This window comes from Alligator mississippiensis, chromosome 1 (genome assembly GCF_030867095.1).
Source record: "Alligator mississippiensis isolate rAllMis1 chromosome 1, rAllMis1, whole genome shotgun sequence".
Taxonomy (NCBI): Eukaryota; Metazoa; Chordata; order Crocodylia; family Alligatoridae; genus Alligator; species Alligator mississippiensis.
In genome coordinates, this window is record NC_081824.1 from 181,261,990 (window position 1) to 181,277,304 (window position 15,315).

Consider the following 15,315-nt stretch of genomic DNA (forward strand, 5'->3'; position numbering starts at 1 on the left):
ACACTGACTAGCCTAGAAGATTTAAGAGTGAAATTTGGGGAGAGACTTGGACTGGGAAGGGGGAAGTTAGGGTGAGAATATGGGAGACGGAGATTAAGACGGACTGGACAAGGAGATGTGGATGGACTATGATGAAAGTTTAAGGAGTAGTGACAAGAACTGGGGAAGTACAGAGAATGGGATTGGGACAAAATATAGGAGTGGGTAAGATGAAGGCTAAGGGACAAGATGGCTAAGGCTAGGGACAAGATGGGTGGAAAAGGCAGAAGGAATAAAACTTTGGGGAGACAAGGGAGTCTGTGCCCACTGGAATACGATTCCTGAGCCACAGGAGTGTTCTGCTGAGAGCAGATAACTGTGCCACTTGCTGACAAAGCTTCCCATCTCTACCTAAGTGCTGGTCCACAGAAAATGACTCCACTGAGAAATGCCTGCATGCTGGATCTAAAGTTTTCAACCCTGTCAGTGACCCATATGGGCATCAGAACGATGCAGGATGGAGTGCCCATTTTTTTTTCTGGTTTGCTTTTAGAAATATTACATACTCAAAATATGCAGAGAAACATTATGCATTTACACACAGCACAGACACACAGGCAAGCCCAAGTAAAAAAATAATGAAGCTTACAAATTGCAGGCCATGCAGCACATGGTTGTCTCATGCATACTCCCAAGGGCAACCTTGTCAGGGACTTCTGAGTGGTTGCCTGTTTGAATGGGAAGCCTGGTAATTTTACTGTAGGTTAGTGCTTGCACGTATAACGAGTGCACATACTTGTGTGCACCAACACAGAGTCTGAATATGTATCTCACACACATCTGACCAAACCAGTGGTTCTCAAACTTTGGGGACGCGAGGCACCCCTCATTAGACTCAAGCCCCCTCAGAAAATGACAGCTCTACATTTCTGCTTGCTCACTTGACCAGGGAACAATAACGGAGCTGCTCTTTGGTGGCAAACAACTCAGATGGACCCTGGCAGATCCAACAGTTTTGCCACTCTGGATTCCTAGTGGAAAACTTGGGGGTGGAATGGGGAGGGGGTGTCTTGCAAATGCTGGCTGCACACCAACCAGAGCTCACTTTGCGCAGCACCTCAGAAAGGATCTCCAGGAAGCCCAGTGTGCCAGGCCCTGATTGAGAATCCCTGCACTACCGCCCCCCTACACCTGCACAATCCCCCAGCGCACAGTGGGCAAGCATGCAGGTGCCCTGGTGGGCACTGAGCAGCTGTGCCTCACAACTGCCACCCCCCATGAGGTTCACCAGGTCCCTCCCCATGAAGTTCACCCCCCACTCACAGATGCTCCGGGTTGGGATTCACTTCCCAGCCACTGGTTGCTCCAGGTCCTCCCACGGGGTTCACCCCCCGACCCCCCGCACGGCTGCTCCACCCCACCCCCACGGGGTTCACCCCCTCCCGAGCTACAGCTGCCCCAAGTTCCCCCCGTGGGGGTCACCCCCCGTCACAGACACTCCACAGCCCCCCCTTCCCCTCCCCTCCCCCCCGTGAGACGACCTCCCACAGCGTTCCATGCCCGCCCCGGCCGCTGCTGCTCTAAGCCCCGCCCCCCGGCGGCAAGACCAGCCCCGCGCTGGCGGCTGCGGCGGCGGAAGTGGACGTAGGGGGCAGTATAGGAATTTCCGGTGACGTCCCGGTGCGGACTCCATTAGGCTGCAGCTGGTTAGAGAAGCAGCCGAGCGGCGGGCGGAGCAGCGGCCGCGCGGGCCGGGCCGGGCCGGGCCGGCGGGCGGGGCAGGGAGGAGGGGCTCCGGCAGCAACCCGCAGAACGAGCCCGCGTGGGCGGCGGGCCCCGGGGGGAGCCAGGCCCCACTCCGCCCCGCGCCGCCGCCCCCCGGCCTCCCACCACGGCCGCGCTGGGCGAGGGAGCGCTGGCCTCCGCTTCCTCCTCCTCCGACTCGGACACCGGCGGCGCCTCCCCGCCCCCGCGGAAGCGCGCGCGGGCCTCCCCGGCGGCGGCGGCGGCGGGCGCAGGAGAGCCCGGCGCGTCCGCGGGCAGAGCCGGCCTCCCCCCGTCCCCGGCTCCGGCCCCCCCGCTCCCGGCGCCGCTCCCGCTCCCGGCCCGCGGCGGCAGCGCCATGCAGGCCAACGGCGCCGGAGCGGGCCCGCCGCCGCCGCCTCCGGGCGCCGAGCTGGGCTGCCTAGGCGCGCAGAACGGCGAGGCCTCGTCCTCCTCCTCCTCCTCGGGGCCGGCGCCCGGCGCCGACGGCCTGGCTCACGCCAACGGGCTGCTGCCGCCCGCCGGCCTCGGCGTCAACAACGGCGTGGCGCCCGCGGCGGGGGCCGGGGCCGGGGCCGGGGGGGCCCCCACGGAGCTGAAGAAGAAGAAGCGGCTCTCGCAGTCGGACGAGGACGTGATCCGCCTCATCGGGCAGCACCTGCACGGCCTGGGCCTCAAGTACGTGACTGCCGCTGCCTCTGCCAGGCTCCACCTCCGCCTGGGCTGGGGGGTTGTGGCCCCCCGGTGGGGTGCCGTGGCCCGGCTGTGTTGGAGGAGCACCGTCACAGCCGGACCCCGTGGCAGAGGGACCAGGGCCTGGGAGTGTGGGGGAGGAAGCAGTAGGGCAGAGCTGAGATGATCAGGTGCGGGGGGAAATGGAGCCAAGATGCGCTTGCCAGGCTGTGCCAGCCCACCCTGTGCATGCCAGCGGGGCCGAGTGACAGGTAGGGCCTCCTGGCAGAGCCCCAGTGACACACCAGGGCAGCCGGACCCCTGCCAGCAAGCAGGGAGGGTCAAGGGATCAGGAACCCCCAGCTGATGGGAGGCTGGCCTTTTTGGGAGGGTATTGCTTTGTTTTGGGTTTTTTTTGCATATGACAGGTTTTGGGTTTGTTTTTGGTTGTTTTTTGTTTTGGGTTTTTTTTTTAAGTTCTGGTTGGTTGATGATCAACCAACCTGAGAATTCAACCATCACTTAGGCCACTTTCTTACTGGAAAGCTTTATTCAGGTAAAAGGGGTGAGGGGTGTTGTGGATTTGGTTTGGACCCATGTCTAATAGCTGTAGATCTCCTTTGTAGATTGAGACTTCAGGTGACAAGTGCATTGACTCCTCTGTCACTTGGGCTGCTGCAGTATTTCTGTCTGAGTAATTAGGCAGTGGGGGAGGGGGGACATCTGCTGAATACAGAGAGATGACTAACTTTTTTATTTTATTTTTTTTTTACCCAAGAAATCTTGCTGCTTTTTTTTTTTTTTTCTTTAAAACATACCAGTAGCTAAACAGATATATTGGCATGTTCTCAGGGGGGAATCTACAGGTGGTACCCCTGGAATATCTTCAGCTCTAGTACTACAAAGGAAGACTAGCTTCTTCTGGAAAAGGATCACTTCTAATGAACTTAATACACAAATAAAATCTACTACTGGCATAGGCAAGTTTTAGAGCAGTAGGAGACTATCCATGACTGGTCATAGACCACACTCTAGTAAATATTCTGTTTTTAGTGTAAAGGGGAGGAGGGCCTTACAGGTTCATGGGTTTATTTTAAGGAGCCAGCCTTCCAGAGACCTGAAATGAAGAAAAGCTACGCCTGGGGTCACAGAGAAACAGAGACAGATCTAGTGTTTGTAAACTATGTTGTCACCCATGCAGACAGCTTGCCACTGCTTTATTTTTGACTAGCAGTGCTTGCTTGCATGGTGGTGGCTAGTCATGAAAGGGAAAGGCTATCATGGACTTCATGTCAGTTTTCAAACCCATTGACATCTTATCTTTGATGCATACCAGTCTCTATTAAAAAAAAAAAAAGTGTCAGAGAGTGAGGTCACCTTCCCTATAACTTTCCAATTCTGATCGTGGCACATCTGCATAATAAAAAAGCTTGCTTTTCAATGCTGCAAACTATTGGAGCAATCAGTTTATTTGCAGGGGTACAATTGGTCCATATTTTTTACACTGTATCTCTCCTGCAGCCAGACTGTTGATCTTCTCATGCAAGAGTCAGGATGTCGTTTAGAACATCCTTCTGCTACCAAATTCCGTAATCATGTCATGGAAGGAGAATGGGATAAGGTAATGTAGGGCATGTAGGACTGCATAACTGCTGTAAAATTAATAGCATCTGAGATGCATTTCACAATCCTCTTGGCTTATGTTTCTTTCTTTTTATACCAATTTCTGCAGGCTGAGAACGACCTGAATGAACTTAAGCCTTTAGTGCATTCTCCTCATGCAATTGTGGTAAGAGGCACCCATTGACATGTTTCAGATACAGTTGAGAATATTTGTAATAATGCAGTGTTGTGCTTACTTGAAAGTTAATGTTGGCTACCGTACTTTGTTATAGCAAGCAGCATGTTATTCCAGGTGTGGTATTGATTTTGCTCTTCTGCTACTTCATAGCACCTCATAGAACAAACCTATATATTAAGAACAATACTCACAAGTTTACATACTCAATATGGGCTCAAAGTTCCATTAGTTTTAGTGGATCAAAACTGATTCTGTAACCTATATATCTAGCTTAAAAGCTAAGTTGGTTAACTTCAGTTACTTCACAGAAATCTGGGCAGTCCTTCCCCTTCCCCCCCCCACCTCCTTTTCTTCCTTCTCCTCCTCCTCCAAAAGAATCAAGCTTGGGGAAGGGGGCAGGTAGAGGGTATTATTGGTGTTGAGGAGTTTGCTGAAATAGAATGTTATGGCTGCTGTTATAGAAAATTAACAATAGTGTTGCTTTTCCAAATGGCTTCTAATGGACAAATGTATCGCTGTTTCACTTTTTATTTAGTGCTTTGTCCTGTTGGCTGGCTTTTTTTGTTAACTTAAAGCAGACAGCCTGGTAATGTCAAATCACAGGACCTGCGATCCTACACTGTTACAATGTATTTCATTATTTGTTATTTCAATAACTTTGTGAAAGCTGTGTGCTGAGGTACAAAATATTTCTGCGTATACTCTGTATGATGCTGGATCAAAGTAGCTGCTTAGCTTTAACTAATATTCCTTCAAACATCCCATTTTTATCACCTTAAATGCTTACTGAAATGACTAGTTATTCATGCTATTTTACAGTAAATTGGGGGAGAGATGAAAACCATGGGCTGCCATTTCTCTTTTATTTTTGGTGGGGGGGGGTTGCTTTTTTTTTTTTTTAATACCTGTGCCTGTAAACAATGAGGAACCAGCTGATGGCTGCTTAGCTTCTTATTTAAAGCTGATTCATTTGTTGTCAAGGGACTGCTTCCTGTCTAGTGGGGGAGGGGAAGAGAGAGAACAGGAAGTAGAGTAGGGAAAAAGCAGATGTTATAACAGAACATCAATTGATGCCTAAAAGAAGTTTATATTTTTGGTGTTTTAATTGTGTCTAAGTTTAAACCCTTCCGAAATCTATAGTGTGACGCTAATAGTGTTTGTCTCTACTTTGATTGGCAAGATTAAGACTGCAGGAAATGCTACTATCTAAACAGAATAGCCTGGAATATTATGTACATATTTACGAGTGTAGGCCTTTATTGAAGCAAACCTTACCATTCTTAATTTTTTGAGGATGTTGTTAATTTCTTAGTAGCTTTCAAAATGTTGCTTTCAATTTTAATTCTATAAAAAATTGACCAAAACAATAAGTCTTTAAAGTAATAACATGTAAAATGCCAATCTATAACTGTTTGAAGGAGGGAGAGGAGGTAACTTAATTAGGAAATTTCTTTTGAAGGCAAAAGTGTTGTAAATCCTAGCCTTGGAGCAAGGAAATTAAGTTTTTACTCAAGCAGTCAAACAAATGAAAGTTGGGTGGTTTTGTTCTATGTATTTAGTTTAGATAAGAGAGCCTAATTGCATTGTGAATCTCTTTTTTTGTTCATAGCTTTCATAGACATTAGGGCTGGAAGGGACTTTGAAGATCATTGGGTCCAGCCCCCTGCCCAAAGGGCAGGAAGTCAGCTGGGGTCAAATCAGCCCAGCAAGATAATCATCCAAATGCTTCTGGAATGTGTCCAGAGTAGGTGCTTGCACCACTTCTGGGGGGAGTCTATTCAGAATTCTGGAGACTCGGATGGTAAAGAAGTTCTTCCTTATGTCCATCTAAAATGGTCTTCCCTCAGTTTGTGACTGATTAGACCTAGCTGAAGTGAGCAACAATCTTAAAAAAGCAACTGTTGAGTTTTTAAAATAGACCTCTCAGATGTACAGCATTATGAAAATAATAAATTAAGGAACTTGTGGACTTTCTTCATTGTATTATCTAAGTTTCTGGAGTTGATTAGGATTTTAAAATTTTGAGTTTTTAAGCAGCTGTTGAAAGAGTATTTCCTTATGGGTTTATGAACATGTTTTGTACAGGGGTTTTATTTACTGTGCTAATGTAAAGGTAATTGTCAGAATTAGTTTTGATGGCTATTCCAAAACTTAATCTTAATTTAGAGAAATAAGTAGACATTTGAAAAATAGGAGAATAGACAAATCTTTTGTCTGACCTGACAAGAAAATCAAAAGGGCATAAAAAAGGATTAAATACCTGGCTGGTCTTTGCACTGTCAAACACCTCCAGGTCTATATTACAAAGTCTTTTTCTAGAATAGCTGCATTGGAGACATGAGAAAATGACACCCTCAAGCTGAGGTAGCTATATGACAAACCCCTTCATTTGAATGTAGTTACATTAACACAACCAAGCTTTTATTGGCTTAGTTTGTTTGGGGAAATGGTGAAGCTACAGACAGAACTTCTTCAGTGCCTGCTGCATCATCACTATGGGGCTCTGCTGCCATATCTGTGTCAAGTTAGGCATAGGGTTGAGCTCTGTACTGTGGACATACCCAAAGTTATGTTTGAATTGCTTCTTAAGGGCAGCGGAGGAGGCATCTTTCTCCCATTCTTACCAGCTTCTTGAAATCCATTCAGATTTTTTTTATTTTGGTAGTCATCTTGTTGGTGCCTGCACTGTGTTTATTTTTTCCTCCTCATTAGGGAAATAGTTTACCTTTTTTATCTTGGCATTTTAAACATTATCTTGGAAGGTACCATACTATTCCAGTTTGTTTTAAATCATAACCTCAATTTTATTACAGGTCTGTATAGATGTGTTGTGTTTTTATTTGGGTTGTAGTGAGGTATACTTAAAAAAACAAAACAAACAAAAACAAAAAAAACCCCAAAAAACACTGCTTAAGGAAAGAAATTCAACTTTTATGAACCAAACATCTGTTTTGGGCTTCTTGACTCCTAACCTGGCAGTTTATCTAATCGAGCATATCTGCAAAGACTAAATGCCTGGGTGGAGAAGTAGTTACTTTCAGTGTAGCTTATGTGAGCTTTACAAGCAAAGAATTATTTTTAATATGATATATATAATTTTTTTTTTTTTTGTCAAACCATCTGCATATCAGGCTGCTTTCACACGAGCAGTTTAAAAGCAAAATCTAAGTTTGTGTGCGTGCATGCACAGAATTTTATAGCAGGCTATAATTTCCCAATCTGTGCAAACGGGAGTAATGTTGTAAGTATTCTGAGATCTGCTGCTGAAGGTGCTGATCAGAGTCTAAAACCACAAATGAACTAAAGGGTTGTTGGATTTTGGCCAGAACTGAAAATTAAAACGAGTATGCTCTGTTCATGTGTCCATGGCCATAGAAACTGCTTCACCCATGGAAAGTCAAGCTGGTCTTGACTTTAATTTTTCCCAATTAAAAAGCTGCTGATTTTGACATATGACCCAATCTCTAGAACTAATATAGACCCAACCCAAACTGTGGCAGACCCTGGACAAGCCAAAGGCACTTGAAAGTGTAAGAAAACTGCCTTTGATTGCACAGGCTGCTCACTTTTGCTTGCAAATAAACTGTTTGTTTGTTTGCGTGCAGCTGCCACACCATGATTAGGCCTAGGTTTATGCCTGGAGCTTTCTCCCTCCATTCATATGTCTGTAATATTTTTAAATACCACTGAGTAGCATTTGTGCTGATGAATTAGATGATCAGTTATGTCTCCTCATCCTCTAATGTAGTTCAGATGATGCGTCTGTCTGAGAAGAGCCATGAGAAGACTTCACCAGAGAGCCCTAACTTGTACATGGTTTAGTGGCATTGCACTAAAAAAATTGTTTGTAGCCCCACCCTAGTATATCGGTGTCTACATTTATGATTTCAAAGCAGAATTTCACTTCTCTGCACTAAGCTTTGGGCACCCTGGCGCATAATAAAACTCATGCTAGCTATGTGGGTATAACTTACATTTTTTATTTTTTTTACACTGATCTAAATCATGTTGGGATCCAGAGTGAACAGATAATCATCTGTCCCAGTGTAGCTGCTTGCAGTAAGCTGCTGTTACATAGTCTCATTACTACTAAGTACTAGTCTATATTTGACTTGAGTAAATGTTTGCTGGAATATGCAGGACGAATGACACCTGTACTAATGTACTAGTCTTATTCCTGATTCTTTTGTGGTAATTCTATAACAGGTTGGGCAGTCTTATTCCAGTATGCGATTCATATGTCCTGTGCTTGTTTTTTCGCCATTCTAATGGTGAAGTAAACCATGCACATGTTGTTTGTCCATCATGATATTAACTACATGCTGCCTGTGCCTAATGTGATATAGCTGCTGCTGACATATGGAGTGAATTAATTTGCTGACAAATCAACTTTTTTATTAAGCCGCATATCTAAATTGGTTTGAGGCTTTCTTAAACTAACTTGAAAAATGTATGGTTGCAAACTTAGATTAAGATGCGATAAATTATCGATAGCCTCATTAAACAAAGCCAAGCACTTACAATAGAGTGCCTTATCTGAATTTTATGAGACTGTCATAGGTGAAAAACAAAACTTTGGAAATTCAGGTCCTGATCCTGCAAATTATTTTAAGCAGATACATAACCTCCTTGCATGAGCAATCCCTTTGAAGTGAGTGGGAATACTTATGTGCCTAAGGGTTTACAATATTAGGCACTAAAACTGTATCTTCAACGTGCTTTGGTGACAAGCTTGGCACTTCAGAACAAAGCCACATCAGTGTTTTCATGATGAGAAATTATTTAGAGTTTTAGTACATAAAAAGTTAAATTGAAACTTAAATATTATAGATATATTTTCATGTTTTTAAGTGACTTAAGCACATGCATCCTACTGACTTCACGCCGTAAACACTGATCAGATTGCTTCAAATGGTCTTGACTTGAGGAAATTCAATATATTGAAAGATAGGGTCCATTCTAAATATGGATTCAAGCATGTGCTTAAGTCACTTAAACGTGAAAAGGGAAACTTAATTAGAATATTCTAATGTGCTTATCAACTTTGTCTTGCATTCATGTTTTCAGAGTAAGGATATTGATGAGGCCCTGGACTTTGCTTTTTCAGTCTCTGGATATTAAGTGCAAGACTATAAAGTCTCAATGTTATATGGTTTTTCATTGACAACTAAGACTTAAACAAATACTAAACATATTTTCTTAAAGTATTAAAGTATATTGGGAAGAAAATAAAGCATTAGCATACAACTAAAGAAAAAAGTCAAATCTGTTCAAATAAAGCCAAGCTGCTATTCATGCGGAGTCGCATTATGATAACATTGGATTTTTGGCTCAAATTTTAAGGTTATTTAATTTGTAAAATTTCTAGAAACAGCAGGATTACACTTTATTTTGAACTTGAGTATTGTATGGCAGCATGAGGTAGTATTTAATTGAACAAAAGTTTTTAGCCTGAGTTTGGGATGTCATGCCCCATCAGTATTCTTTCCCCCCCCTCCCCCCCTTTTCCCAGCTGATATACTGAGGACTCCTTACTGTTGGAACATGGAACAGACATAGTTTTTGCTGGATTTATTATGATCATTCAGCAATGAAGTGGCAACTATATCTCAAGCTGCACTGCAAGCATTTGGTTTATAGTTACTGTCTCAAAACTCTTTTCTCCTATAACAAGAACAATTGATAGGGATTATTGAAGTCTCTTAATTTAAAAAAAAGTCTTGAAATAATAGTTAAAGAAAATGTCTAGAAGAAAGATGTGTGAGTTGAATATATGAGCACCCTCTACCTTATCAGTTTAGTACTGTTGGTGTTCTGTTCAATAAGAACCATATTGGCTCTAAGGGTTCACTAAACAAGTGTGAGAAACAAGGGTTTTGTTGTTGTTAATCTTTTGTTGGACCAACTGTATACCTGGGAGAGATGTTATATGAGTTTTCAGGCAAAGTACCTGTGTTACAGTCAAAAATATGCTTCTAAGCTAGCAACAGGAAAGCAGCAACTTAAATGTAGGTAAAATGTTATCTAGGTTTTAAAAGGGATATTACTTAGTATTCTGTTCAATAAGGTTAAATGATCTGTTCAGGACCCTCCTGACCCTAGCTACTATAAAACAGAATAAATAGTATTGACTGTGTCATTTTCAGAGAAATAATCTGAACGGAGATTTTTTCCAGCAGATCTTGTTCCAGATTCCAGAATAGCTCTGAGCGTGGAACTGAGTGGGTCTTGCACCTTTTAAGGTCCCTCCTGTCTAGTTGGGGAAGATCACATCTGACAATAGAAGTAACTAGCAGACTTATAATATAAATGCTAATAGTGGGGGAGAATATGAGCAGGAGACGCAGAATTTAGTCTCCCTTGAAGAGACCCTTATCAGACAAGTAGTAGTTTCAGAAAAATTGATGGAAGCATGGGGAGGGCTGAATTTTTTTCTATTATAAGTTAAGAACTTTTTTTTTAACGTTGTAGCGAGAACGGTTCTGGTGATCTCTGAGGTTCTCCACCCTTAATTTCTCCTTATTTGAACATTCTTAAATTTATCCTGTAGTGTATTGGCTCTAAGGGTTCTCTAAACAAGTATGAAAAACAAGGGTTTTGTTGTTGTTAATCTTTTGTTGGACCAACTGTATACCTGGGAGAGATGTTATATGAGTTTTCAGGCAGAGTGCCTGTGTTACAGTCAAAAATACACTTCTAAGCTAGCAACAGGAAAGCAGCAACTTAAATGTAGGTAAAATGTTATCTAGGTTTTAAAATGGATATTACTTACAATTCTATTCAGAATCTCCTTTCCAGCTTGCCATTATGCTTATTAATCAGATGTTTTTAGCATGTAGTATTTGAACAGTGTCTGTAATGTATGAAATCTCATGTTGCATCATTTGAATGGTATGGAAAAGGACTTGCCCAGGCTACCTGTGAAGTTAATGACTTTCAGAAGAGAAGCATGCTCTCTGTAGCTGGTTTGGCAACAGCACAGTCACTTGATTGCTATGCAAAATATCTGGGTTGAATGGTCAGTTCTACTGGTGTAGGCACAATAGCTGATGTTGGCACTGCAGAAAGTTGCTCTTTTGGCCTTTCTCCTTCACTGAGAGTGGTATTTCTAGAACCATAACTTCATAAAAAAAAATGCAAAGAGGAGAGATGGAGGTAAAAGTTAGCGTGCAGTGTAAGACATGGTAACAGTATAATAAAAACAATTCTGTATAAAATACAAGTGAGAATTGGAATCTTTAGCAGCATTCTGCAGTACTTTTCTCCTGAAGGAAAGAAAGTATTAAAATAATTCAGGAAAAATGTGATCTGGGATCTTGTCAGTTGAACTCTTTGAAAGAGTTCCGTCTCACTTTAATCGAATCAAAATATAGGAAGGAATTTTATACAATGACTGACTTGGTATATACCATCTTTGTCCACGCTAATGATGACAGTGTGAGTAGAAGATGAGAATTTGAAAGAGTTTGCTTTTTTAAAATATGGCTTGTAATTGTTTTAAAATGTAAAAGTGATGTTATCAAATAGCTTAAGCTTATTTTTTTTCTAAATTACTAGAAACGCGTATCAATTTTTTTCTCAATTAAGTTCTTGTTTCTGCATTCCAGTAGAAGTTAAAACTGTAGCACTGAGTTACTGCACAATAAACAAACATGAATTTGTCCAAATGGAGCAATATAGGTTCACTAGTTGAGGTAAAATAGCAGTATGCAGTAAACCTTGGTAAGTGTAAATATATAAGGTGTTAACATCATAAATATTTTGTTTGCTTCTCTGATACCTTGACTCTAAGATGGTAATACCTAGTTTAGAACTGCACAAGGTATTAGTAATGAACTAGCATTGTAGTAATGAGTACGTAAATATTTGACCAAATATTTACATTTTGGATCTGACAGTCTTTGGGATCTGCTCATCTCACGGGGGCTGGGAAGGGGATAAGATAATGAATCGTGCTTAAGTTCAGTCACGTGCAGCATTATTCTTTGTCACTCCCAGAAAGAAACTAGCAAATTACACTTTTTCTTAAAAACAGATTTTTGCCTTAACCCATTAGTTGCAGGCCGGGAATGTCTCTTCTCATGGCAGTAGGCCCTGAAATTAATGAAGTCATGCAAATTAAATTAATAAAAAATCAAACACCAAGTAACTCTATCTGGAAGCAACCAAACTGTTTTACTTTCATTTTAAAGATGAGCATACTTAGAAATTTCCAGGGTTGCAGGTTTTTAATGCCACATTGAATGCCTGCTTTTTAATAAAGGTAGAATTGGCTATTGATGAAAAGCCGGTTGTGAAGAAGTTTGTGAAGTTCACAATAGAACTTTAATAGAGTGATTTGAACATAGGTCAGGTGAACTCTGTGGGAAGCAATCACTTTCTGTGATCCTTGGGAAGAAAGTGGCAGGGTTTAATATAAAAGTTCAAGTACTTTTACTTGTCTGCTATCTTGTTTTTCCAAGTTCCAGAATGTAATCTGTTGCTATGGCATCTTACACAGCCATTTCGGTAACTCCTTAGTGAGCTCCCATGCAAACTGTACAACTACATGTTGACTTGACCTGCTGGCTAATTTTCTTTATTACTCACCATATGTGGAGAGGGTATAGGTTTTTCTGAAGTGAACATGGAACTGATCAAGTCCCATCTAAACCTCCTCTATGGGGTGGTGACTAAAGGGAGTAGTAGGGTGAGGAGTGATGTAGAAGGTACTTGAAGCTCCACCAAATGGGAAAGAGGAACTTGTAGACAGCTTCTAATATAACTACCACAGTTTTATGGGAAGACCAGCCAAAAGAATCTCTGTTTTAAAGTAGTGAAACATTACGTATAGTTATGTATCTGAAGGGCATAGTAGAATGGTTTCTACTGTTCTGTTTAGGCGCAAACGTTTTCTGAAACTTCAGTCAACCTTTTTCCTCTGACTGCTGCTTTCTGTCATGTCAGAGGATGAAGTTTTTGCTGCTGCAGCAGAAGTACCTGGAATACCTGGAGGATGGCAAGGTCCTGGAGGCTCTTCAAGTTCTACGATGTGAACTGACTCCACTGAAATATAATACCGAGCGCATTCATGTCCTCAGTGGGTAAGGGTGTTGTTCAGACTTGGACAGCTAGTTGTACGGAGTTTCTTGAGGGATGTTATAACTAGGGCAAAACAATCTGGTCATTATTTTTATGTGTCTTATTTTAATAATTTTCGAAGTGTACTTATTGTAGCTGCGTCAGAGTGAAATAACTTATTTTCTCTTTGGGCCAGTCCCATTCTCTTTCGAAATCAATGGAAAAACTCCATAGTTTTTTTTTTTTGCCTCTTCTCATTCATTCATGCTAACACTTCACGATCTGTTTTAGCTCAGAAGCCAACAGCATAGAGCAGAGGTAGGTAGCCTTTTTTGCTGCAGATCAGAATGATCTACCCCAAGTCAGAGGCTGGTCAGCAGGCACCAGGACCTGCCTACCAGCAGTGGCATGGGGAGAGTACATGCCACAAGTCCATATCTGTAGCCTGGATCAAATGGTTCTGCAGGATGGATCTGGCCTACAAGCCATAGGTTTCCAAACTCTGGTATAGGTAACAGGTTGAAATGATCAGGGGAAGATTATATGTGTATTTCTGTTGTATCCTGATGTGCATTTCTTTTATCTAAGCCAAGCATTCACGACTATTTTTATAGACTAGGAACCCAAACTGTTATGCCTCCAAATTTCTTCTTTTTTAAGGGTGTATTCACCCTCTCTTCTACAGGAGTAACTAAGTCCCCAGATTTTCTCTGTGGAGAAGTCAGGCATGTACACAGTGGCCTCTGTTTTTATCTACTGCAAAGGCCATTTCCACCAAAATCTCTCAATTTCTTTATTACTTTTTATGGTATCTGGCCTCTCTCATAGCCTTTTAGTAAGGAACATGATTAAAGGGATTTTTTAATTTTTTTTGGAGCAAATGGTTCTTAGCCATGCCTCAGAGTCCAACAATAAAACGTATTCATTTGTTGTCTCTTCATCACCCCAGGGACCAACTTCTAGTGTTCATGGAGCAGTAATAGCTAACAAAACTATTAGTGGAAAATACTGTTTTAAAACATTGTTGTGATGCAGCTGCAAATACCTCTCAAACTCATTTAGATCTGTTTAAATTGTACTTGTTGCCATTTAGGTATTCTTGGTGCTTATTCCAAATATTTCAAATCACTGTAAACTTTTAAATGATTGAATTGGGATTTTTATATTGAAGCCTTTGAGTTAATCTTCTGGGGGTGGAGAGTAGGGCAGTTTACAGAAGGCCTCAGTTCTTATCCCTGTTTATTTGCCGCAGTTCATCCTTTGACTCCTTCATTTAGTCAAGCTTTTGCTTGGTTGTGGTTTGGGTGAGTGGTGTTTTGCTGTGTTCTGAAGATGAACGCACTCTGGCTCTAGTAAGCAGGTTGGGGGGGGGGAGCTTTGATTCACAAGCTGTCTGCTGAGAGAACCCTCCCTCTTCCCACACTCTTTCCAGAAAAAAATCCTTGTAAGCAGGAACATTGCCATATGCACCATGTTATAAGTGATAACTAATTCTGAAAGGTTTAGATCATAATCTGTGTTCATCTTTTATATTTTAACAGGTACTTGATGTGTAGTCATGCAGAAGACCTACGTGCAAAAGCAGAATGGGAAGGGAAGGGAACAGCTTCCAGATCTAAACTTCTGGACAAGCTCCAGAGTAAGATATCTTTTAGTATTCTCTGTTTATACAGATCTTTCTAAATCAAGTACACCAACTTAAACAGGGTTAATTTCTAAGGGAGCTACACTTGCTAGTAATTCTGGTATGCCATTGGTCGAATTTACTAAGATTTTGTTGTTGGTAATGGCAGCTTTCGTTTTTCCCAGTTCCATATCTCTGCAGTATATGGAAAGGGTATAAATTGCTTTCATTGTCTGCTTTGGGTGTTAATTTACTGTTTCCATGTTACCAACATGAGTGTCTTACACTGTTCTTGATACTAGCTCAGGGATTTTTCTGTCTTGGGATTTGAGTTACTTCTCAATTTCCATGGGCCTGTCATATTACGTGATGCACTCAACGTTTTGATTAAGTCCTACAGTACTGTTTAAAATGT

The 15,315-nt window shown here is 42.2% G+C and overlaps 1 protein-coding gene across 3 annotated transcripts in view; it reads left to right on the forward strand.

The window, feature by feature from the left end:
* The first annotated feature begins 1,695 nt into the window (after nucleotides 1–1,695).
* The window catches only part of WDR26 (WD repeat domain 26), a 43,309-nt gene continuing 29,689 nt past the window's right edge, over nucleotides 1,696–15,315 (forward strand). For 2 of the 3 annotated variants that reach the window (XM_014598083.3, XM_059717518.1), the window contains exons 1-5: nucleotides 1,698–2,421; nucleotides 3,937–4,036; nucleotides 4,148–4,204; nucleotides 13,163–13,299; nucleotides 14,818–14,915. In XM_014598083.3, coding sequence (XP_014453569.3) covers nucleotides 2,102–2,421; nucleotides 3,937–4,036; nucleotides 4,148–4,204; nucleotides 13,163–13,299; nucleotides 14,818–14,915 — 712 coding nt within the window. In that variant the 5' untranslated portion in view covers nucleotides 1,698–2,101. Of the gene's footprint in view, nucleotides 2,422–3,936; nucleotides 4,037–4,147; nucleotides 4,205–13,162; nucleotides 13,300–14,817; nucleotides 14,916–15,315 lie in introns of all 3 variants that reach the window. The other variant, XR_009456710.1, reaches the window with a different exon arrangement.